This window comes from Neopelma chrysocephalum, unplaced genomic scaffold, assembly GCF_003984885.1.
Source record: "Neopelma chrysocephalum unplaced genomic scaffold, ASM398488v2 Primary Assembly neopelma1_59, whole genome shotgun sequence".
Taxonomy (NCBI): Eukaryota; Metazoa; Chordata; class Aves; order Passeriformes; family Pipridae; genus Neopelma; species Neopelma chrysocephalum.
In genome coordinates, this window is record NW_020897714.1 from 19208592 (window position 1) to 19233351 (window position 24760).

Genomic DNA, 24760 nt, shown 5'->3' on the forward strand with positions numbered 1-24760 from the left:
GAAGATAAGAAAAACAGAAACAAAAACAACCTGGGTAAGCAGAGCGTATAAAACTATACAACCAAATCAAGACAAATGCCCAAATATGTCTATACAAATACTTGCTTTTTAAAATACATTTTAAATGACAGAATCATTGGCAAATATCTTAAAAGAAATTAATAGGCATTAAGGAATGTTGATGAAAATAATATATTCAGTAGAACACTAATGGACAAATTTTCCAGGACAAGGCAAAGGTTAGAGCTCTGGAATGGGACCACAGACTCCACTCAACTGTTAGCAAACACTTTGACACGGCTTTTGTCTATACCAAAGAGCAAGTAAGGGATAGTTTCCAATACATAGTAGGGAAAGAGACTGGATACACAAATCTTCCATGACTCCTCTGAGAGCCAGAAAGGGACCTTGATCTCCTTTATTTGCCAGTACAGATCTAGTCACAGAGTCTACCTTTTAGCCACTGTGAATGATTGCTTCTTGGAGTTATTTGTGAAAGCACTCATGAGAAGGCAAAGAAACTGATTTAGTCTTGATAAATATACAAGACCTAGTACAAGCTGAAACAGCAAAAGGCACAAGTTTTCTACAATAATATTTTTAGGAAAAGACTGGCAAAAATAAAATAAGCCCAAGAAGCTGTTAAAGAATCAAATGTTTTCAGTGACAAAGAAGCTGTATAAAGAATCATATAAAAATTTAGAAGTGCACTTAGGCCTTTCATAAGTCTACCCATGCTATGAAATTATGGTTATCATAGCCTTAATGTTCTGAAAAAGTAAATGAGGCAAGATGCATAGAGAAAAAGGATAACTTATAATGATCTTTTCCAACTACATCCATCTGTTTAATAAAACATAATTACTTTCTTTACAAGCCTTGCATAACCTATATTCTTACTCAAGTGCTTTCTTATCATATGAATCTGTAAAGGAAATTGAACAGTTAATTGCCAAACAAATAATTGAAGTAAATAATCAAAGGCTTTAACAGGCCTCAACATCAGAGAAAAATACCAAATGAAAGCTTTGGAGGAGTACTCAGAAAAGAATCCAGGCAACTGCTGACCAATCAGGCTGACTTTTGTACAGGATAGGTGATACAAACTATAATGAACAATAAAAATAGTAGAAAAAAAATCTTCCAGGGAAGAATTAACGTCTCCCTATAAAAGAGAATAGTCATGCTCATAAAGCTGGTAGAGTTCTTGGAAGAACTTCTTGGAAGAAGCAAATGGGTACAGGGTTATCCAGTTAGTGCATCATACCTAGATGCCTAAAAAGCTTGAAGTCTCTAAAAAATGCATTTCTAAGAAACAAAGAGATAAAAGGAAGGTTATCATGGAAATTAAAGTCATTTAAAGAGAGAAAACAAGTGGGAAAAATTAATGGTTAGTTTTCATATTGCAGGAAAGATTTAAGTGATTTCTTCCGGGAGAATTTTGATCTTCAACATAATTATAAATTATCTGTAAGACTGAGTGATGAGAAATCTCTTACCTGAGAGATCTGAGTGACTGAAAAGGCAAAATTTTATCTGGGTTACTCCAACCTAATGATGAGGGAGAAAACACTAAGTTATTAGGTATAAATGGGATTTGACATTAGAATCATAGAACCAGGGGTTCATAGAATGCTTTGGGTTGGAAGGATCCAAACTATCTGCCATGGGCCGGGACATCTTCCATTAGACCAGGTTACTCAGAGCCCCATCCAACTTGGCCTTGAAGCTTCTAATGAAGAGCCATCCACAACCTGTCTGGGCTACCAGTTTCTGTGTCTTGCCAGCCTCATTTAAACAAATTTCTTCTTCTAAATCTATCCTCTTTCAGTCTAAAACTGCTGCCCATTTTCCTATCACTACAGACTTTGGTAAAATGTCTCTCTCTGTCTTTCTTATAAACTGCTTTTACATATTGAAAGACCACAATAATGTGACCCTGCAGCCTTCTCCAGGCTGAATAACCCCAAGTCAGCCTGGCATGAGAAGAGAGGTTCTCCAGTCCTCCAATCATCTTCACGGCCTCCTCTGGTCCCACTCTAACAGGTCCACATCTTCCTTGCACTGGAGACCCCAGAGCTGGATGCAGCACTCCAGGTGGGGTCTTATGAGAGCAGAGCAGAGGTGCAGAATCATCTCCCTCAACCTTCTGGCCACACTGCTTCTGATGCAGCCCAGGATACTCTTGGCTTTCTGGCCTGTAAGTGCACATTGAAACATAGAAACATAGACACTCACGTGACTGAAAAAAAATGATTCTAACTATACAGCAAGACCTAAGAACCTGTTGGAGCAGACAAATAATAATGGGAGAGTCCAGTTATCACAGACTGTCTAAATAACATGTTTTCTTGAATTCAGTTCTGGTTATCTCATATCTGAATGAATACTGTAGAATACTCTGCAGAAACAGAAAAAGTACAAAGTTGTTAGCAGAGTTACACGATCTATAGGAAGAGAGACTAATTACTGTGGAATTCTTCAGCTTGGAAAAATAAAAAACTGAGAAATTATTTGACAGAAATTATTTGACAACATTATTGTAGCATCTCAAACAAGAGATGTTGAATCAGGAATGATGGTTTATGAATTCTTCTAGAACAAAAGCTAAGGAGCAACTTACCATGCAATTGGCACAAAATGAGTTCAGGAATATGTGGGCATTATTTTTTTGTTTGTATGGTTTTATTTATAAACAAATTTAGTAATACTTTCCTATCAGACATTATGAAGCCAACAATTAAGTGGTTTTAGAAAGGAGTTAGTTGAACCTCTACAGGCAAGAGACATGAAGCACATATTGTCTACAACACCTTAGATGTAACCTCCAATTCAGGAATGCTCTGGGCCAGATACCAGGTAAATATATCAGTTGAGGATTTACTTATTTGCTGGATACTGTTTCATGTTGACTACACCCGGGCTTTAAGCATCCACTGCAAATATTGGCAGAGATAGAATACTGGGCTAGGTGGAATGATTGTTTAGATCTAATGTGTTAGTCTTATCTTCCTATACTACAGTCTCTGCTGCAAGTAGAAGGGAGGAAAAGGGTGTCTTTAGATGCTGAAACAACACCATGAATCTGTCATGAACCTGCAGTGAATGAAATAAACTTGAAAATGTGTGTCAGCATCTTATATACCTCTGAATGCTGCAGGACAAACAGCTTAGAAGATGAAAAAGTACTCATCTCAAAACTTTGCAGTGTATGTGCATGCTGTGAACCAGGAGCTGGAAAATTCTGAAAAAGAGAATAGGAAAAGCTACCAGTTGTTTCAGATAGCTTTGGAACTCCTTCTCTAGACAAAAAATTATCCTTCAAGAAGGAGGACCATATGCTTCTCTATCAACAAGCTGGAAAGTAAAAAACAAATCTGCAGAGGTTTTGAACTAAAGCTGGCTCATGTTGAGTGAGTTTGCAGAGGAGCTCAGGCTCACCCACTGAACGTCATGGTGAAACATCTATTGTGTAATATGAGGAGTTGTTAGGATCCAGATTGTAGCATATGGAATCCTGGTAGGCCCTTGAAAAGGCTTGTATAAAGGGCCAAAAGAGGCACAAGTGCTACTTATTCCCCATGCAGAGAATGTGACACGTGTTTTTTTTTAATAGAAATTTCATCTCCAGAGTGAGAGCAGAAGGGAGCAAGTAAAGAGTGAGGAGAAGAGAAAGAGATCATTCAGTGGAGTTCTATGGGAGTGAGGTTGTGTGTAAAACGTGCTTGTGAACAAGAAACCAAAAGGACTGCAGGATCAGTTAGGTTTGTTTTCCGTTACCCTGTAGAGGTACAGGATTCTATGATTCTGTGATTCTCAGAAATTCTCCAGCTATCATTCCTTGAGGTCTTGGAGGGCTTTCCACTGCAGGTTTCTTTTTCTAGCAAATCATTCAGCCCCATTTTCCTTCCTTACATAAAAGACAAAACCTTGAGATAGCAGAAACAAAACAACAGAGCAGTTCAGCATTGACCTTATTTAGAACCACTGAGAACACAATATACTTCCTCCCCTAATCTCGTGCAAATTCAGGTAATGCGTTTCTGGTTGATGAAGATTATGATAGGGAATAATAAAGTGATTACTTCAGAGCAATGAAAAGAAAAATGTCTGCTGTTGAAACATAGGCAGAATCTTTTATGCTTGAGTGGGCAGTAAGGAAAGGGTTGCAATAATCTCATAACTGTATATGCACTGCAGTGTAAATAGGGAGCTGTAAAATGTGATTTCCAGTATTGAGATGCTTACCTCTCTTTTTTTTACTATATCAGAAACATCGGTGGCTCATCACGCAGATATACAGGCTGTGGGGCTGGAACTACTTAGTGAGAAGCCATACAGAGAGGGGCATGTCATAATTGGCTCCTGAATCATCAGAATGATGATTCCTCTCCTGCATATAAGTGCCTAGCACTGGGAAAGGTAGCAGCAACCTGCTTTTGCACAGTAACTTTGGGGCTTAAGCTAATGATCAGGAAGTTGAAGACCTGGGAGTCATGACAGCTTCTAAGTCTTGAATCACCACACCAGATCACAGTATTGTAAAATGCTTTTTACCACCAGCACTGCACCTGGATCTCATGCAGAAGAGCATGGAAGATTCATAGGATCAGCACCAGAAGAAGTTTATGGAAGTTTTGATTCGGTAACCCAGTAAAAAGTGGATTCCTCTGGCAGAGCAGAGCTGTAGATTATGAGCCCTGCTTCCAACATTCATTACAGATTTTGTTTAATAATACTTAAACAGATATTGAACAAGGAGTCCCTAGAGCGGAAATTCATTCTGCCCTAAACCGATTGTTATAGTTGCAAAGAAAACCACTGCTCAGTTCCCCTAGTTGGACAATGGCATGTTACTCTGCAAGTTCCAGGCTCCTGAAGTGATCTTCAGACGATAATATCCACTCTGTGGATATTATGTGCTTGTGTCTGTAAATCCTGTCTCCAAAATCAGCCCCTGCAAATGCCCAGTGAAGTGCAGAGGGACAGAAGGAACAGAGAGCTCTTAGAGTGCTGATAACAATGCAAATGGGCTCCATTCAAAAGCCACTGAGTTGAATAAAAGTTCTCCCACTCACTATTCTTCTTGATTATTAAACCCCAGCAATTCAAGGCCCAGGAAAGTGATGCATATCTAAGATGTGAATCCAGATACAAAATTTGCATATGAATTTAAACATCTCCTTTTAGGACATGCTTAGATAGAGCACAATCATACAGCCTGGAAGAAATTAATTGTGCCACTCTTGAAAGGCCAAAAAAATCCATTGATTACAAAAGGTCTACATTGAAAATCTCTCTAAGTGGTCATCAATATTCTCTATCAGAGGCTATAACTGCATATCTTTTGCTGTCAAGAACACCAAACTCAATTTGCACACCTTTCAGATTTAAAATGGTATTTCTGAGAATGAAATCCTCAAAAAACAATTCATTTCACTGCAATTTCTGAATCAGCACTGTCCCATTAACCCAGCAGGAGGAATCAGCTGGCAGAAACACAGAACTCATTACCTCTGTCAAATAATATAGCAAAGTTAGGAGAAAGTGTCCTACCTCACAAGTGGCATAACTAACATACAGAATTTTTTGAGGCCTAATCAAACAAGCTAATAGTAATTTTATTGTAACCACAATATTTTAACATATGAAAGGAAACATTTATATGAAGAAATAATATTTTTATTAGTACAGATTTTATATTTGAAAAAAAGAAATTTTTTTTTTGAATGCAAGTCTACCTTCAAGTCTGAAATCAAAACCTTTTCACTGGTCACAAAGTCACAGCTCTGAACAAATGCTCTTTCCTTACACCACTTTCTTTACAACAAAACTGGGAAAAAATGTCTTCTCTTTCTCAACCCATCTTATTACTCAGGAAAAAAAACCCAAAGAATCGATTACACAGTTAAGATTAAGAATATTATGTATAAACAGTCAATGAACTTAAAATCATATAGTATTTTAACACTTATAAATAGAAAAGTTGCAGCAGATTTAAGCTTGTGCAGCTTCCCAACATTTCTTGTGTGCCATTTTCTGTTACCTGCCCCACTCCCTCTCTCTCACTGAACCTTAGGAGTCCTTGGTTTTTCTTTCAGCCATGTTTCTTCTTCCAAATGGTTCTCTACAGCCTACTTTATGTATTCCACTAACGTTACCTTCTTATCCTTAGTATTTGCTGTGATATACTGCACATTAACATTAAGAAAGCTTTCCTGGACTTCAACATTTTTTTTTCACATTTTACAGTTACCCTTCTATAACTATCCTGTTTTTGGTTTTCGGTTTTTGGAGTTTTTTGCCTTAGACAATACCTATTTCATGCTATAGTGGAAAGGCAGAGATATGAAAGTTCCTTGGTGGCTTTTAGATCAATTTTATAAACACACAGAAGTTCAACAAAATTGCTCTTAAGAATCTAAGTTTTCTTTCCAAGGTTTCCAAGCTTGTCTTCTTCTGTTAAGTCTGCATTTCCTGCCATCAATTTTGCCAGGCAATCTGGTATAATTGCAAGATGATTGTGATCTGTCACAGGATCATAAGGAGGATAAATTGATCATTGTGGATAAGTCAAAAAGTTTGAAAAACACCAAAGGCAAATATATGTATTTTATGCCAAACATGTGAAGAGCACTGAGAATGATACTGAGCTACTTCAAGTTTTTCCACATTGGACTGGAAGCTTGAAAATGAAACTGGTGTTTATTTATTCCTTGGTTTGAAGGTTCATTTTCATCAGACAGTTGCAGCCTCTTTCAGTTATCAGTCTCTTCGGTATTCATTAGTATTTGCCCATTTAGGAGATTTCTTTGATCCTCAAAGATTGCTGCCAGGAAAAGTAATCATCTGATTTCAGGATTTTGAAAAGCTGAATAGCCTGCATTTTTGATACATCCTTTTCCTTGCCAGTGATGGAGTCATCATCAGATACAGGCTTCCCAAGTGTTGTCTTGCCCTCAGAAAGTTTCTTGACTTGGTGGTCTTCCTGACCATTATCCATCTTCACACTGGGTTTTAGGCTGTGGTAGCAATAGTCACCAACCTGGCAAAGGAAAACTGGCTCAGTGCTGTCAGGGTTCAACACCACTAAGTTACCCTCTGACAAAGGCTGCTTTCTAGGAAGACCATTTTCCTTCTGTAAGACAGGCAAAGGAATCTTTGTGGCTTCTGAATGTCTGTTGAGGCCTAAAGGCAGAGTAAGATAGTCTCCAAACCTCTCAAGGTGCAATTCAGGAGAAGAGGTTGGTGCTTGACCTGAAACTTGGACCATGACACCAGTTTTCCCAGGAGAAAACTCATGGCAAGAGTGGTCACTGGGGGGCTGGGGCTCCTGTGAGCCACCAGGTGACTCCCCAGCAGTGACAAGTGGAGGATGGGTGGAGGCACTGGCTGATGGCAGTAATGGGGTCTCTGTGGTGATGTACTCCAAGGGACACTGCTGAGGAGATGTGGTACAGCTGAGGGCTTTTGGAGAGCTCTCTTCTTCTGTTTCCATCTTGGTGCCTTTCCCACAGGCTGGTGGGGCTGGTGAGACTTCTTCCTTATCGCTGAGGTGCTGCATCATTTCCTTCTGATCTGTGAGTAGGTAGGGCTTTGGAGGACCTGCTTCTGGCTCTTCTTGCCTCTGTGGAGCCTGAGGACAGTCTTCCCTTGGGAGAGTCACATACTGAAGGGAAACCGATTTCTTACAGAGTCCCACCTGGTCCAGTTCCAAGGACTGATGTATATCAGGGTGGGAGGATATCACTGGACTGTACAAGTATGGACCATTGAAAGCAAAGCAAGGGATTGCTGTGTGGGAAGCAATACTTGCATCAGCACTGTTTTTCCTTGAAACAGGAAAGGAATGACCAGCAATCTGACTAGAGCAGACAACTGGGGCATGCTCTGCCTCATTTAAAGCATGGTATGAGTTCTGTAGGTCTGGTGCAACAAGGGAAACACCTGTCTTTTCTGTCTGCCCTTCAGGGCACTCTGCCAAAGTCTTCGCCTGCCTGAAAGGGGGAAAGTTAAAAGTTGCTCATGAGAGAGATTATTGTGGTAAACATTAAACATAAAACAAGCTTATTTGAAAACACACATAGCTAAACAGAGGCTTAGAAAACAGTATTCTTGGAGGTGCAGTCTAACCCAAGCAGTAAACAATTGTATCTCCTTCTCAAAAGCAACTTGTACAGGCTTTTTAGTGATAGAACATTTGATTGTATCCTGCCATGATGCAAAGAGGTCTTAGAGACTATCATCCACAGTGTCACTGTGCTGTTCACTCACCTGTCCAGAACTTGAAGGAAACTAGCCTGCTCCATCTTCTCTGAAAGGCTGTATTTGTTGAAGTCCAGTTGGTTGCTTGTTGGCCAGTTTCCCAACTGTGCTTTCTGAAAATGAAAAAGCAGACATGACCAAGGAGCAGTGTCTCACTGGCCGTAGAATCAGAAACAGGAACTGTACATTCCTCATGGACAAAGGTACAGTGTGCTGTGTGAAGAACCGGCTGAAGGGCAGGGCCTCAAAAGTTTTAGTGAATGGGGTTACATCTGGCTGGTGATCAGTCACCAGCAGTGTACCTCAGAACGCAGTTCTAGGGCCAGTTCAATATATTTATCAATGATCTGGGTGCAGGATTTGAAGGCACCATTAACAAGTCTGCTGACAATCCCGAACTGGGAGATGCTGTTGACTCTCTCAAGGGCAAGAGGCCTTGTAGAGGGATCTAGATAGATTGGAGCATTGGACAATCATCAATGGAATGAAATTTAACTAGTCCAAATGCCAGATTCTCCACCTGGGACAGCGTAACGCTGGGTAAAAGTACAAATTAGGAGAGGAGTAGCTGGAGAGCAGCCCTGCAGAAAGGGGCTGGGGGTGCTGGCTCAAATCAGTGTGCACCCTGACAGCCAGGAGGGAAAACTCCATCCTGGGGGTCTTCAAAGATGGCATCATCAGCCAGTCAAAGAGGCAATTATCCTACTGTATTTAGCAATAGTGTGGCCTCACCTTGAGTACCGTGTGAAGTTCTGATCCCACAATTTAAGAAGGATTTTAAGGTATTCAAATGCATCCAGAGGAGGACAACAAAGCTGGTAAAAGGGCTATTTTGGAGAAAAGGAGGATTTCAGGCAACCTCATCTCTCTCTATAGCTTTATGAGGAGGGAAAGTGGAGAGGGAGGTGCTGATCTCTTCTCCTGGATATTCAGTGATCAGTATTAGCTGATTAAGTTTGCTAATGACACTAGATTATTTCAGGCAGTTAAAATTTTAAAGTACTGAAAATTTTCTAGCTTGATTTTACATCACAGTGGTGCTGACAAGCACAGTACAAAGAAGTCTGCTGGTATAAATATAAGAACACTGTAATGTTGAGTAGGACTAGCACTTTTCCTAAAAATAATTCATCAGCTAATGAAGATAACTATTCATTGTGGACTAGGAAACAAGAAGAGCTCTTAAGATTTCTGGAAGTCCTGAAAAAGAGAGAGAAATAATGAATCCTTCAAGGTACAGTTCCCTCTTACCCCCACGTAGCTCTGGATCAGGAGACTCTTTCTGGGGTTTGGAATATTTTCCTCCCACATTTTCTTCTTCCTGCAGCAACAACACAGAGTGTTCAAGATGTGCTTCTCAGTGTGACTGCAACCAGAAAAGACTGCACCCCATACACTGTGCTGCTCTGCACAGCGAGGCACCACCAAGGCAATGGCACAGCACCAACCAAACTCTCACCCTTGCCCAGACACGGACAAGGCTGCCCACCAAGGTTCATCTCCACATAGACCTCTATCTCAGGGGGAACAAGAAGTGCCTTAGCCTTTATGCCGCCCACATGGCCAACAGGCTGCTGAATGTCCTAGTTGCAACGCAAGCCTACCTGAGGAAATATTTATAGCTGCAACAAGCAACTATTAGCAAAGTGATGATGAGAACTGGGAGCATCACTGGGAGAACCACTGGTGGCAGAACTGAAACAGAGAAAAGAGAAATAGGTATCCACCTGTCGAGTGGCCATTTCCCATAACAGGTTTTTCACTCTGGTCACTCTTCACACAGGAAGATCAGGAAAACGCAGGGGATACGTCGAGAGACAGGATCATAAGGCTTTCAAACTGTTGGAATACCCTCCAGAGCAGGACAGACCAAACATGGCCTGCAGAGCTTACTGACCAAAGGAGTTCATTGTTACCTTTACTGATACATTTTTTAGTTCTTACTGACATCAAAGTAAACAATTCATACTATTAAGAAGATGGTTAGAAACCTCACTCCATCCTGAACAACAGGCATGTCTCCAGGCATCTTAGGTCTGCCTGACTCTACAGTTCTGAAGAAATGGAGTCTCAGAGATTTTCTAAGAGCTTTCTCTGCTATCAGCCACAACAGCACACCAATTTCTTCCTGAGTACACTTATCAAAATTTGCCTAACAGTATCACTGCTACAAGTTTCCTCAGAACAAATCATGTAAGATCATATTACTTTGGGTACAAGACTGTATGTGGGCAGATATTCTGCCTCTCAGTCAAGAAACAGCAAAAACATGTAAAGGTTTTATCTCCAGCATACCCTACTGTGTGTTTTACACAACCCTATAGTCACTGTGCAAATATAAAAAACTGATGGCTTATATTCTGTCTTCTTTCAGTCTCAGGTTCTTCAGTCACTGACAGCAGAATGGACTACTGGAACCAGGAAACAAGGATGATCTTTTGGGCAGGATCTCTGTTTCATTTTCCATGTGGAAAACTTTATGGTTAGTTGTACTCACCTTATGAAGGCAAGTATGAAAGAAGCTTAAAAGGTCATTCACCTCATTCACTAGCACTGTTGATGTACTGCAAGGATGCAGGCAGAGAAGTGCCTTAAGTGACTCCAACCTCAGCTGAGAGCATATATTTTTCTCAAGAGGCATTTCAGCCATTAACAGTCCATTAAAATCTTACAAAATCAGCCTGCATGAAAAGTACCGTTCTCAGTCTTCCAGGTGAACTCCTCACTCCATTCACTCCAAGGCCCCTCATAATCCACGGGCGTATTCACCCTTGCACGCATTTTCCCCCTATATTCTGTAGATGCTGCCAGCATCTGCAGAGTGAAGATGAAAGGAGGTTCATCATTGCTGATATTTAACTTCTGGAGAGTCTGGAAAGAGGAAATAAGCACAAATGACAAGGTAAGAAGAAGTTTCTTTCCATTTGTCCAGCAAAGAAATATCCAGGACTCCTGCACTTTGTGAGAGTTACCTTTTCATATCGGTTGTTTTCCCAGTATTCAACTTGGTATCTCTGTGTTATGAAGTCGTATCCCATAGTGTGTTTTATCCATCTCAGTTCATACTCTTGGTTCTCTGTTGCTTTTACTGACACATTTGCAGGTGGCAGCACCTGAACTGGAATACACGGAATGTCTCAGGGCAACCTACTGGGCCACTGGAAAAGGTGATTCACTCTTTCCCTACTGCAAATCACTTCCAGAGACTGAAAACATGGTTGTTTTGTGCAATGTAAGAAGTCTCAGCTTTTTAACATCTCTTAATTCTCTGCATCTTCATTTTCTACTCAAATACAATAAACCAGTAGACCACTAAATAACAGAAAATCCATACCCATGAATGTTGACAGCACTCCCTGGGTACAGGGAAGCAGCCAAGCAATAGGTGAAACATCGTTATTGGTCCCCTACATTTCCAGAGATTTTCATCTCTCTTGGAGCTACCTCCTGATATTTTCACCCTCTGCGAGGAGCTCTCCCATCTTTAGTCTGCAAAAAATAGCTCAAATACCTCCAGATACATGTAGGCAGAAATGATCCACCTGGTGCTCCTCACTGGGCAGAGGATTCCTACCTCATAGAGTATTCCAGGGACCATGGCACAAACCCACAATAGCTCCACTGGCTTCTTGAGAAATCACATAGTGACACACTCCCCACAAACACCTCTCACCACAGCTCCCTGCCACCTGAGACACTCTTGAGGGTCAATCACAGAGAAGTCAGCAGGGTGAAAATCAGTCGTTGAGAAGCTCTGGGTTACAACCTGAATTTCTGCACAGCAGTTTCTGTCACCATCACCTTCCTCAGAGCAACAAGTGCCACTGAGGAACTCCACACTTACATCCCAGAGCTCTGACCTGACACAGTTCCTTTCTTCAGCAGTCGATTCTTCTTCTCCCTACTCCCTTTTCTTCCTTGCCACTGTCTTCAGCCCCACTTGCTCAGACAGGCATTTCTCCAAGAAAGAAAGAAAGAGAAGAAGGAAGAAACAACACAGTAACTAACTGTTCTTGTAGGTTTCAATCAGTTTCTCCTCCGTCTTGGCCCGGACAGACACGTTGTACTGGCTCTGGCTGCTGGAATTGCTAACAAGGATTTCACAGCTCTGCACCACATACGGGACGTGGGGCAAAGTCTTCTCATGCACAGGAGAGCATTCCTCTTCTCTGAGGGGAGAAAAAGAGGCTGAACTGAGATCAGGGGAGTGGGGCAGAGCTGAAACCCCACAGGAGAGGCACAGACATGCTGCCATGGGCAGAGCACGTACTCTGATGATGGAGTGGCCCTGAAGAACAAGCCAAAGACGACAGAGGTGGTGATCGCTTTCTTCACTTCCCAGCTGCAGGTCAGACGATCTCCACCATTGAAGAGGCAGCGAAGGTTCCTGGGCTGAAGGCCGCCTTCAGAGAAACAAGTGACAGGAAAGGTCTGGCTTCTCAGCCAGAGCTTCCAACCCTGCACAGCCCCTCTCCATCCTATACTACCTTCAGGGGTCTTCCACGATGCCTCCATGCTCCACTCACTATACTGCCCAGAGAAGCCACTGGCCTGCCCCGGTCTGGCTCGCACACGGGCAATGTAGCTGCTCCCTGGGACAAGGTCCTCACGGCTGAGATTGCAGTGGGTGGTGTTGGAGAGCAAGAGCGAGGCAGCTCCCTGTTGTTGGGGGATAAAAGGGAATGGAAGGGAGGGAGGAAATCAGGGAGTTGGGGAATGGAGAAGAGAGGTGGAGGGGGGAAAGAGTGAGAGGAGGTGACTGCCAGCTGGCATCTTTCAACAGTCCCACACATACAGTGGTCCATGTCCATGCTGCCATGCAGTGGTCCTTACTCCCATACTAGAGGGGCTTCGGCACGTATGCTGCCAGCATGGCACAGGAAGACTGAGGCACAGGCACTCTCAGGCACAATCTCTCCCAACAAGTAGGCCAGCTCCTGCAGCTTGCAAAGTCCTGACTGTCTTCAGCTCCAGCTACACATGTTCATAACTCTGCTCAGTGCAGAATTATGTGGGAATCTGGACAGGATACTTCCCTTAAAAACTAAAGATTAAGCTGACAGATACAGAAGAGAAACATATGAAGATCCAGAGAAACAATAGAGCAAAGGATATGGACTCCTAAAAACTAAAAACTAAACAAAACAAAACAAAAACAAAACCAAAAACAAACAAACAAACAAACAAAAACCCACAAAACCAAAACAAAACAACAAAAAAAAATAAAAAAAAAAAACAAACTCCCCAACAACACAACCAAACAAACAAACTAAACCAAACCAAACAAAAAGACCAAACAACAAAAAACTCCACGAAAAAACTCCAAAACATATCTTTCTCCATGGGGGGGCAACTTCAAATGTATTTTGTCATTTTCCCCTCATGAACCCACAGCCTCCTGTTGGAATATGATTTAATTCAATTTGGGAGGGATTCAGGGCAAAATCAATTCCACCTCAAAACCCAAGCACAGCATCCCTTTTTTTTTTTTCAATGGAGAAGAGAGCTTTGTTTTCAGTTCAGGACAAATGGTATTTCACTGGGCAAGTCACTTGCAAACAGAAAGAGAGTCCCTTCTCCCTGACTCAAAAAACATTTGTTGCATCTTCTTGGTACCTGAGAATGGAAAGGCCATTAATTCACACAACTTTTACCACAGACTTTCAATTGCCCAAAATGGTGCAGCCCAAGCCAGGACAGCTCGGCTCCTCCACTCTTACCTCCCAGGACTCCCATTCCCGCTTGTAAGTGACTTCATACTCCAGTGCATTGCCCAGCATTTGGCTTTCATCAGCTGTTTTCCAGGTCAGCAAGAAGTCTCCTGATGTCATCAAGCTGACTGAGAGGTTCTGAGGTGGGAGGGGCTGAACTGGAAGGTGATGGTACAACTCATGAGTAGACAGTGAGGGAAGAACATAAAGAGGGGAAGAAAACATCTAGGTAAGTTTCCCCATTTCCAGAGTATCTTATCCCTGCCACACCAAGTATCTTCTGCTTGACTAACTCCTGAGATGATACCAGGTCCAACTGCTCCCAAAAACTTACCCTTTCCTCTCCCTGACCCACCCTTTCAATGTGGAACTCTTTGGCAGTTTTCACAATGGAAGTGGAATTCAGTTCCTGGCTGAATGGCAAATACAGTCCCAAAGATCCTTAAAATTCATTGGAAAATGCGAATTTGGTATTTAAGTCTTACCATTTTGGAAAAGATCAACATTTAGTTCTGCTTGAAGCATCTTATTAGGTCTGAAGCCATAAATATCTTCTACCCCCATTCCAAAATAGTCTGTAGAGTTGCGACAGACCCAGCGCACGTACACATCAGGAGTCTCATGTAACTCATTTTCTGTCTGGCGTTTGCAATACATCTCCTTGTTCTCCCTGTGTATAAAGTCATCTATAAAGATCTGATCTGGAGACCTACAGTTAACACAAAATTAAATACCCAAAACCAATTTCATCCCATTCTGTTGTTATAATTTACTAAGGCACTTATATCCTCTTCTTACCGTATCTATTAGCCCTGTTTTGCATCAGTTGATATGACAAATATTTTTAACACCACGATTTTTGTCAAATGTCTCCCCATTTCAAAGTTGTACAGCAGAATGCTATATTTAGTACCAGTCTGTTATTGTTACTTTTTAGCCTAGCTCTATGTAATCTCATATTTTAGGTGAGAAATAGTATGATGAAAATTAATGTCATATAAATGCACCTTTTACTCAAAGTGAAAGGCAGTAAAGTTCTGATGATCCTTAGCTTATTGAAGACATTCATTTTGCAGCCCCAAAAAGACACTTAAAAAAAGATTGTCCAACCAAAATGTACTTCTGTATCCTTTGTAGTTCTGTTCTGACAAGGGACCTTAAGCATTCATTAAAGAGTTCATCCAAAATGTTAATCATTCTTTCAGATAGCCTTTCTCCAGGCCAAGGAACATCATGAAAATTAGAAACAGTATTTTAAACTAGGCAGGAGAGGGTAATCTTTGTGTGTTTGCAGTAGCCTTAGCTGCTGGAGAGATGTGTTGCTTTTTTTCATACTCTCTGGAATTTTTTTTGTGCTTGTGGCTTCATGCCCAGTATATTATATTGTTCCAGTTCAGATGAGAAATATTAACTTGTGAATATTTAAGGCCAAATGCTGTCTTCCAGGATAAGATGGAGTCTTCTAGCCAACTATATGTCAGCAAGCATTATTCAGCACTATTGCTAGTTTTAAAAGTTGAGTATTAGCAAGGAAACCTGGGAAATTGCTGTAATATGGATGGGACTGACCATACAAGTGCATAACCTTAAACAAAAGAGTCAGCCCAAGGGTTGTGAAGTCCTAAAGATATTTCTGTCTACTCACCATTACCCTACAGTTTGGGATTTAGTCAACTGTTCTTCATCTATGAGCCGATGGTGTTTAATTGTTGGCCGTTTTGATTTCAGCTGTGTGACTGTCCATGTTTAATACCCACTGATCTGATGAGTTCAGTCATGTTTCATGATCCACGCACTCCATCAAGTAACAATGTTGCAGAGAATCCTCCAAAAGTCCAAGTAACTTTATATCATCTTTTCCCAGAAGCATTAACTTCAAGGTCCTGTTCCAAAGTTCTTCCACTGATTTCAGCTGCTTTTAGGTCTATTAGTTCTCTATTGTTTGCAATAAAATTAAGAGTTCTTTCTTTTTACTTTCCTTCCTGTATCCCCATACTCTAAATCATTTTCTTCTCAGCCATCCATCTTTGCCTTCCTCTCTCCCCTAACTATTCCTCCCTTCTGTCCTTTCTTATCCTCACAATCGATCCAGTCTGATGATTCGGTTCCCTTTTCAAAAGGAAACAGATGTAACAGAGAGATACTGTCATAAACACACCAGTATCTCTGGGAGGAAAACCGATAGCACAGATGAACTTACCAGTCTTCTCTATCTCACAAACACAGAGTCTATACACGTTGCTCAGAAGTGATCAAAACCACACTCTCAGTGATGCTTCTAAACTGACAAAATGACACGGGGAATGCCTCCTCCCTTTTGGGTTTACAAAAACTGTCCTTGATGCTTACATTTGTTCTGACACCATCTTCTGCCGTCCATTATTATCATCCTATATGCCCCATCTGATTTTTAATCTATTATCTCACAACAAAATTATGGAAAATAATTGTAAAGGTGACAAAAATAACTCCACTAGCATGGCCTATTCATTATTCCCTTCCTAAATGAGGCCTCAGAAGCAGGTACAACTTTTGTTTTAACCCGATGACAGAAAGAGGTGGGCATGTTTTCTTAAAATCTGCCTGCTGGTCCCTAGGATTCCAAGTTATGGCCAGTTTCCCTTTGGTCTTTTATCCAGCTCAGCACATTATAGGTACTTACATTAGAACATCATCCCTGTGGTAAAGAATCATACCAACAAGGTCATGAGCATCTGAATGCTCCATCCACGTGCAGGTGACCTGTGAGTTGTAGTCATTCAAGCAGCTCAAGCTTTTCATAGGGATGCTCTCTGAGAAAGGAATTCAGGCAAAAAAAAAAAAAAGGATGCAGTGACTACAAATGTAAATAGTGAGAGATAGTAGGAGTACAAAACAGGTAAGGCACTGATAACAGTACTCTCCTCTTGCCACCAGAAAATTATAGAATTGTAGAATGGTTTGGGTTGGAAGGGACATTAAAGATCATCAAGTTGCAACACCCCTGCCATGGACAGGGACACCTTCCACTAGGCCAGGTTGCTCAGAGCCCTGAACTTGGCCCTGAACACCTCCAGGGATTGGGCACAACTCGGTGAAAATATGTACAGAGTTGTGGCCATTCTGCACATATCTACAATACGCAAGTGTCCAAACCAAGTGAGATCTTTGTGCCTGCAAGGAATATAATTCCAGCCAAGGTATCACTTTCCCAACACTGATTATTTCCAAGGATTAGTAGACACCATGGACAGCAGGCACATAGCAATCACTTCATCTTTGTGTGTTGGTGTATAGACTTCTTTGCCACTAACTTCCTAGTAAACATTATGATGTTAGAAAGGTATATTTAAAAGTGAGATGCTCTGGGAATAGTCTTGTTATGACTCAGAATAATGCCCAAACTAATTTACTGGAACTAGATTTATGATCCAGAAACAGCTAGACCTCTCGTGAGGGATAATTTTTTTTTTAAGTTCACAGTTGTTAAGTTGGAAAATACAGACTTGCCTCTAGCACATGCACTAGGAGGCAAGTTGCTTTCTTATCCTGCTTTATTTTCTCTGGAGGTAATATCTGTGCTGTGCTATTGGGATATTGCAGCTTCAGATGACAAAGATATCAGTGTGCATACATGAGTGTGCTCCCTCTAGTAGTTTTTCATGATGAGAGCTACTATCAGCTTGTTTAAGGGGCTTTTTAGGGGTAAAGAGTAGCTCTCATTGCATGAGAAAGGGAAGATATTAAATTCAGAAACACAAGCAATGGATATGGCAGATGGTCTCTTTATCTGTCAGCAATTCCACAGGAAGAAAATCAGGTCATCTGGATGTTGCTCTTGGTAGCCCCCCACCCTGTCTTGTGTCTGTCCACATGACTACACTCCTGTACAGTTCCATTGGAATTATGCAGCCCTTCATTTTCCTGTTTTCACTAATTATCAGGGTCTAGTCCTCCTTTCCATTCACTCATTATCCAGGCAGCTTATTTATCTCATCCATTTATCCAGTATTTCGCCTGTCCTTACCACCAACATACAACTGATTTGTCTGCACATGCACCTGCTACACACTGGTTTTAATCAAGATGTCTGTTCTCCTGTAGTATAGAAGACAGTATAGAAGGAAGAAGAAAAGCAAGCAGAAAATGAGGAAGAGCATTAGTTGAAAGAAGCAAACAGATACAAAAAGAAAGGCAATGAAGGAAGGAGGGATAAAAGAGAATATGAATTTGAATCTCACCTCGAATGGCTTGAACACTGGAGACCAAATACAGGTGCAGCAGCAGGATGAAAATCTCTTTCATGTTCATACTGTCCTTTGCCCGCAGGCTTGATCCTAGTTCAGAAGATCATAGTCTTCTGCTTACTGTAGAGCTGCTTCTTTTCGTTTCACATAAAGAGAAGTAAAACTGAATGAGGGAACTTCTTTTATATTTGTGTTGGAGTAGCATTCAGAAAGAACTTCTACCAAGCACTTATTGTAGGACAAAACTCATGTCTTCTTGTTGTGTGAGCTTGCAATACAAGCAAAGAATGAAGCAAATGCACATTTCCGAGGAAATGAAGGAATTCTGTCAGCTGAGTAGCAACAAGAAACATTCCTAATCTGTGAAGAGAACTCAGCCTTCAAATTTATTTATCCTTCTCCTCTTTATACTCAAAGCCTTCCTAATGAACCACAACAGTGTTCTGTTTTTTACCTTTCCTCAAAAATATGATCTCCAAACACATAATTCCTGGGAGCTATAGTGGTTGAATTTCCATATTCATTCACTTTCAGATTTTTCATCAACATGCTACTTTTCTAGCTGCTCCCCAAACAAGTTGCAAATTGTAGACATAATACCAAAGAAACTATTTTTCTCTGGTGATTGTAGAGAGTGAGAGTAGATTGAGCAGTTCCAAGACCACAGACCACACCGTTCATACTGGAATTCAAGTTCTTTTGGCCATTTCTCATTGCTCTCTCAAAAGCATAATACACTCACCTACTTAAGTACATTACAGATCTGAGACTTTTTTCTGCTTTAGGGGAGCATGGAAAAACTCCTTTTAAATTCCTATTGACTTTCAGACTCTTGAACATCAATTCCTTATGCCAGAAACAGCTGACTGAGCCAATGATATTGAATAGTCATTACAGCTAAGGAATCCCTTAGTCACTCACAAGCCTTTGTATGAGGGCAGACTCTGCCATTTTTTCCCCCCAGAAAGGAAGCCATTCCCTTACCTGGACCCGGAGATGTCTGTGAGGCAGATTATCTAACCTGATGGGTGAATCTCCCTGTCCAACCTGCCCCCACAGCACCAGAATCCTCTGATGCAGAAACCAGCAAACCCACACTTGCCTAGAACTGGAGACAGAAGGTATCAACCAAGCACAGGCTTTTCTTGGCAAGTAAGTCTTCAAAATAAATGCTGCATCTTCTGTGCATCAGAAATGCCACTTTCAGAGAAGCAGACCCCACCCCTTCAAGGGAAGTCTATGCAATTTCTTGTGAAATAGGAAGTCTGTAGTTCCTATTTTAGCCCCCAAAGCATGCACTTAAATGGCACTAAGGGAAGGGAGGGAAAGGAAGTTTGTCAATCTGCGTGTTAGCAATTATCACATCATGGGACTAACGCATTTTAAGAAAAAGAAAGGATTGACCGCAGCAGAAGAAAGACAAAGAAAGAATTCCTGGTTTTCACTCCAGTGCTGTTTCTTGCTTTAATCTAGACTAGACAATCTTCATGGCAGGGATCACACTGGACATCTATATGGGGGACTAGTGAACTACCTTTATTTCCGTAACCCTTTAATTTGAGCAATATTTCTGAAAGTAAGTTTTACCTATTTCAACAACAATTAATAAGTGCTAGAGTACATAGAAGAAACAAAAGAAAATTGATGAGAAGAGTTGATCTGAAGTTATCCTACAACCAAGGCAGCCACACTCTTTTAATCCAACTTTAAAATTTAGGCCAGTAGCCTTCAATAATAAGATCTCTAGGAAAGTTAGGTAGCCATAAGGAAAACATACACTCACATTTTTGCTCTGGAGGGTAAACTATGGAAGACTGAGCCCCCAGATACAGAATTTAACTGCCAGAGTCTATCTTGCACTGATATATACTACACCTCCTCTAAATTCCTAGAGTACTGACCAAAACCACAGTCAGCTCAGTTACACTCTCACCAGAACTGCAGCAATAAACAAGGAAAAAAAATGTATAATGTAAATAAGAGAAACATGCAGAGCAAGATGAAGAACATGAGAGCATTTGAGGAAACTGTGTCAGAAGGGGAATATGTGACTTTGCTGGATGGGCAGAATTTACTTTGTATGGCAGTATAAAGCAGAGAGGAATTATCCTTCTCTGATTTTCAGAGGCCAGTATGTTTATGTTCTTCCCCCACCCTTAGAAAAGAGGTTTCCTATTTCCCAGAAGACATTTTCCCTCCCTCCTTTTCCTCTCTGAAAATGTTCCTCCATTTTCAGACATACATGCTGCATTGCTGTTTACGTCACAGGATCTAGCTGTCAGTGAAAATCTTCAGATGTCACTTGCTCTGTTAAACTCCAGGAACAGGTAACAAGTAATCCTACACACAGAAGCTTTGCAGACCATGCATGCCATTAGGTTTCAAACTTACAATGTATTTTCTTATGTATTACAACAGCTAAGATCACTGACATTATCACTGCATATTGCTTCATCTCCTTTCTAAACTGTAATGTCTTTGAAGCAGAAAGTTACATTTTGTAATAGTTCAGTAAAATAATGTCAACCAAATCTCCCCCCCCAAAAAAAAACCCACTTTTAAATAAAAGTTGATAAACTCATATTTAACTTTATTTGTTGAAGAATCTGATACAGTAATTTCTTGTTAGTTGTCCTTTGAAATGAAGTGTCCGAAAGCAGAAGATAGACAGAGAATAAACTCCTGTTCAAATAGGCATCATGCATGTTTTCCCAGAATGCAGAAATAAGTAAATTACAGAAAGGTCTATGAGGAACACCACAGGTGTACTAAGTTTGATTCACAAAATTCAAGATATTGGGCAGTGGAAAGAAAAAAGCTAAGATGGGCTGCAATTTCTTCACTGAAGTACAGAAAAGTTTTCTTGATCCTTCTAGAACAAACTCTGAATGCCTGGTCAGACTCCAACATGACAGAAATAATTATGCACTGGCACACAAATGTTCATATCAGCAAATGAAGAGAAAATTATGGCAATCTAGAAAAAAAGAAAAGTTTGTGAAGACATTCTGGACAAATAATTAGCTCTGGGAGTGAGTATAGAGATTAGAGCAGGTCTTGGGACTCTGGACATCTCTATTGCAGGCTAACACTGACTTGCTTTATGAATATGGCCAGTGATTTTATTTCTCTATTCCTCACCTTCTCTGGTCTCTACGTAGATGTCTCTATTGCAGAGGAGTGCTAGAAAACTGTAGAAGATAAGTACAGATTTTATATTGAAAGGTAACATATTACTAAAAATTACTCTTTTCAAGGTCACTTTGAAGCCATATTAAAGGAAACTGCCTGAAGAGAGGGATTATTAAAGGACTGTATAGCTACCTACTGGAATATATCTATATAGCACTTACATTGATCCTACTATTTGAGTAGCATCTATTCCTGGACTAGTGTTGTAGACACCCAAGTCATCTTTGTGAGTGATGTGCAACTTCCAAGGGAAAAAGTGCTTCTCAGAGGGCCTTCTTCTGCTCTGAGATACCATGAGTTCAACATCCTCATCGGAGAGCAACCGGATCAGATCCCCATCAAGGTCCCGATAATTCAAAGCAATGTCATCTTGGTCAAACTCCCGCCTGGTAGAAAAGGAATGGATTGATCCCCAGAAATCAAGGAATGCCCGGGAGGTGCTACATGATGAACAATATACTGACAATCTAATTAACTCTGCTAAAAGCCACACAAAGCCTTGCATGTGTTGGCACTCTTGATACAGCTAGTACTGGAAATTATACAGCCACATTCATGCTGTGCTGTGTTTAAGCTAAGAAATCTATCAGAACCAAGAACCATTTCCAGTAACACCACACAAATGGCACAATTAATCTGTATGTTTGATAAAATTCCCATACAAAAAATGCTGACTGTAGTTACTACCCACTTTTGCCTACTTATAGTTGCTTTTTTTCTGAGGAGTGTAAGAGTATTAGCATAGGTGTTCTATTACTAATATTTGATGTTCTAAAGTGTTGATATTCAACACTAGATAAAGTTAGTTAACACTAGTTTAGCAGGTGTTAGAAGGTGGAGTCCTGCATCCTGAAGTGTATTAGACAAAAGATGTTTTCAAGGGGTCATTGCTCTGATCTTAGAACAAAAACGGAAACTTCTACACAGCATAATTGAATCAGAAGTGTGGGTCATTCCATACTTATTGACAATCCCAAGGAAGACTAGTGTCTGCACAGATGGCCCTGGGCCAAGTCAAAGTACAATTTCTGCAAGACATTTGAAAAGTATTTCACACCCAAAACCTGGTGATGACCAAGTAGAACGTGAAAAATCTAGGACTGGCATAAACTTGACAAATGTTTAAATATTAAATATACAGCTAACTGCTTGCATTGTACCTCATCAATTCCATGAGATCTTTGAATGATGGAATGCTGCTCAGATCCTCTTCCACTGAGATATCCCTGTAATCAGAACAAATCTATTCATTACATATCATGAAAAGAGAGTTATTGGTGTTTCTTCAGCAATAATCTGGAGTACTATTTTCTTATTACCTGATAGTGCTCACAGTCTCACTGTGGTAATAACAGCGGACTTTATTGACTGTGTCTTCCTGCTGTGGTAAATCTTTTATGATCTTCACAAAAGCACATGGGAAAATCCCAGTGGCATCATTAGCAGTTCCCTGGAATTATAGGAAATATTAGAATCAAGAAAACCATGCCATTTTGGCCACATGCATAAGTTCTGGAATTCAATTAATTTCCACAGAAACAACAATAAGAATTTTTCTACTATAATCCAGAAAAGAAAGGCTATGGAAGTGACCTGATGGCATCCCTACAAAAAGATTATACAATTGCATAGTCAAATACCAGGCAGAAGAGTGAAACAGTGTGTAAAAAATGAAAGTCAGATGGTTAGCAAGGAAGGCTGTGGTGTTTGAGCAAGCAGAGATATCATATCAGCAAACACGCAGTATGTTCTCCTCATCCTCTTTCAGAACACTGCTGCATTACCCAAGTTCTCTCTAATCAGGCTGACGTGTGTTGTGGTATGAAGCATGAAGCATACAGCAACTCTCCCTGAGGCAAGAAACCAATTAATCACTGAAATGGAGTTTCCATCTCCTTTCTGTGGCCTTTCTGTGTTCTAATCACTTCCAAAGAATTTAAGAACATTCCAGCAGAAAAAAATGCAAATGAAAACTGAAGTCTGGAGGGCAGAAAATTTGTAAGCTAAAAACCATCAAGGAACAAAGCAACTACAAATTTGGAATCAAGGATTTATTCTTGACAGTAAGACCTGATTATGGTAGAGTTTCTCCTTGAAAGGAGGAGACAGGTCACAAAGATTAGGAGAACCCTTTCTACTCATATATGTCAAGGTATGCTAATAATTCAGTATTGCTCTTGCAGTCTTACCTCCAACCAGTCTTTGTTTACTCTGCTGAGTAGGTAGATCAAGTCTCCCTTCTTGAAGCTGAGTTCCAGTTTATTGGTTCCAGGAAAATCAAACAGTGCCTATGGAAAGTAATAACGTTGAAATTATTAATTCACAGAATTACAAAAGTAAATCTTTCTGTTCTGTACTTGAGGTGAAAGTGTAAAGCAGCAAGATAGTGTGCATTTTGTCATCACAGACCTATTTCTGGGATAAGGTCACGTATATTTGACCATAGTCTGCAGTTCTCACAATTTCTTCTCCTACTCAGCACACACAAAAATGCTTTGAAGAAATAGTGAAAGCACTAGGATAAACATGGCCCTGAGAGAACTGCGTGCTAAGATTCTTAAAGTGGCAGAACCTTGAGCACCAGAGAAATAAATATACATAAGCTGAAAACACTTAAGAGCAAATAAGACAACAGAGCTGAAGACAACTGACATCTTGAAATCCTGAGAATTGAAGAGATACACTACTTCTGGTTGCAGCTTTACAACTTTTAGATTTGCTGCAAAATATCATAAAAAGCCTTAAAAAATTGCAGAACTGTTGTGTCCCAATTTAAGGGTAAGTAACTGTTGCTCTTACATCTAGCTTTCAGGTCTGTATGCTGAACTGAGAGATTTGGGGAAGCCTGGGAAACTGACATGTAGTTAAAATGGAACTTAGATGTCCTCTTCAGGGGAAAAAAAAAAAAAGAAGTAAGTACATGCTACCATCCTAACAAACTGTTCTTGGATAATTAATGTTGCTGAGTTACAAAAATGCACATCTCCCCCATTGTCCTTAGAGAACACGATAGCAATTTAAATACTCTTAGAGGAGCAAAAATGAAAAGGTGTTCTCTATTCTGTGTTGAGATAGTTCTTTAGGTCTTGGTAATGCCAAAGTTATCCCAACAATAAAAAATAAAAGACAATGGCTACTGTTGTTCTCGTAGTTCACATGTCTATTTAATAGCTCTTTCAAAAGCTTTGAAAAGTTTTGGTAGGTATAATTGATATTAATAAATTCATAGATAAAACCCAAGAGGTATGACTGTTCCAAGACCTGTCATTGTCAGTGTGAAAACCAAAAACAACAAACCTCTAAGCATTTAATGGCTTTTTTTAATCTTATATAGCAAAGTTCCAGGAAGCAAGACGATGCTCAGAC

General features: G+C 40.4%; 2 protein-coding genes across 15 annotated transcripts in view; both read right to left on the reverse strand.

Annotated features, from left to right (window-relative positions):
- Window positions 1-3765: 3765 nt before the first annotated feature.
- CSF2RB (colony stimulating factor 2 receptor beta common subunit) lies at window positions 3766-19541 on the reverse strand. 5 transcript variants are annotated; one of them, XM_027680320.1, is made up of 15 exons: window positions 19305-19539; window positions 18197-18330; window positions 16639-16768; window positions 14462-14646; window positions 13986-14134; window positions 12753-12924; window positions 12536-12668; window positions 12274-12434; window positions 11238-11383; window positions 10962-11136; window positions 9870-9960; window positions 9517-9586; window positions 8275-8378; window positions 4249-7997; window positions 3766-3929 (listed from the first exon to the last, which is right to left on the reverse strand). In XM_027680320.1, exons 2-14 carry the CDS (start codon window positions 18264-18266, stop codon window positions 6800-6802), a joined length of 2784 nt encoding a protein of 927 aa, XP_027536121.1. In that variant the 5' UTR covers window positions 18267-18330; window positions 19305-19539; the 3' UTR covers window positions 3766-3929; window positions 4249-6799. The 5 variants fall into 5 exon arrangements, with proteins under 5 accessions (XP_027536121.1, XP_027536117.1, XP_027536119.1 ...); XM_027680316.1 differs by having other exon boundaries at window positions 12536-12924; window positions 19305-19541; XM_027680318.1 differs by having other exon boundaries at window positions 12536-12924; window positions 19187-19541.
- A 1224-nt stretch (window positions 19542-20765) lies between these two features.
- NCF4 (neutrophil cytosolic factor 4) overlaps window positions 20766-24760 on the reverse strand; it is a 56499-nt gene continuing 52504 nt past the window's right edge. For all 10 annotated transcript variants that reach the window (XM_027680321.1, XM_027680322.1, XM_027680325.1 and 7 more), the window contains 5 exons: window positions 23584-23682; window positions 22714-22844; window positions 22555-22620; window positions 21556-21780; window positions 20766-21179 (listed from right to left, as the gene is read on the reverse strand). In XM_027680321.1, the coding sequence (XP_027536122.1) occupies window positions 21170-21179; window positions 21556-21780; window positions 22555-22620; window positions 22714-22844; window positions 23584-23682 (531 nt within the window). In that variant the 3' untranslated portion in view covers window positions 20766-21169. The remainder of the gene's footprint in view (window positions 21180-21555; window positions 21781-22554; window positions 22621-22713; window positions 22845-23583; window positions 23683-24760) is intronic.

Coding starts and splice junctions, on each gene's coding strand:
- CSF2RB (XM_027680316.1), bottom strand. CDS start 18,266: ATGAACATGAAAGAGATTTTCATCCTGCTGCTGCACCTGTATTTGGTC. Junction 12,435..12,535: donor AGGGCCACTCCATCATCAGA/GTACGTGCTCTG, acceptor TTCTCCCCTCAG/AGAAGAGGAATGCTCTCCTG. Junction 11,137..11,237: donor AAAACAACCGATATGAAAAG/GTAACTCTCACA, acceptor TCCTCTTTCCAG/ACTCTCCAGAAGTTAAATAT.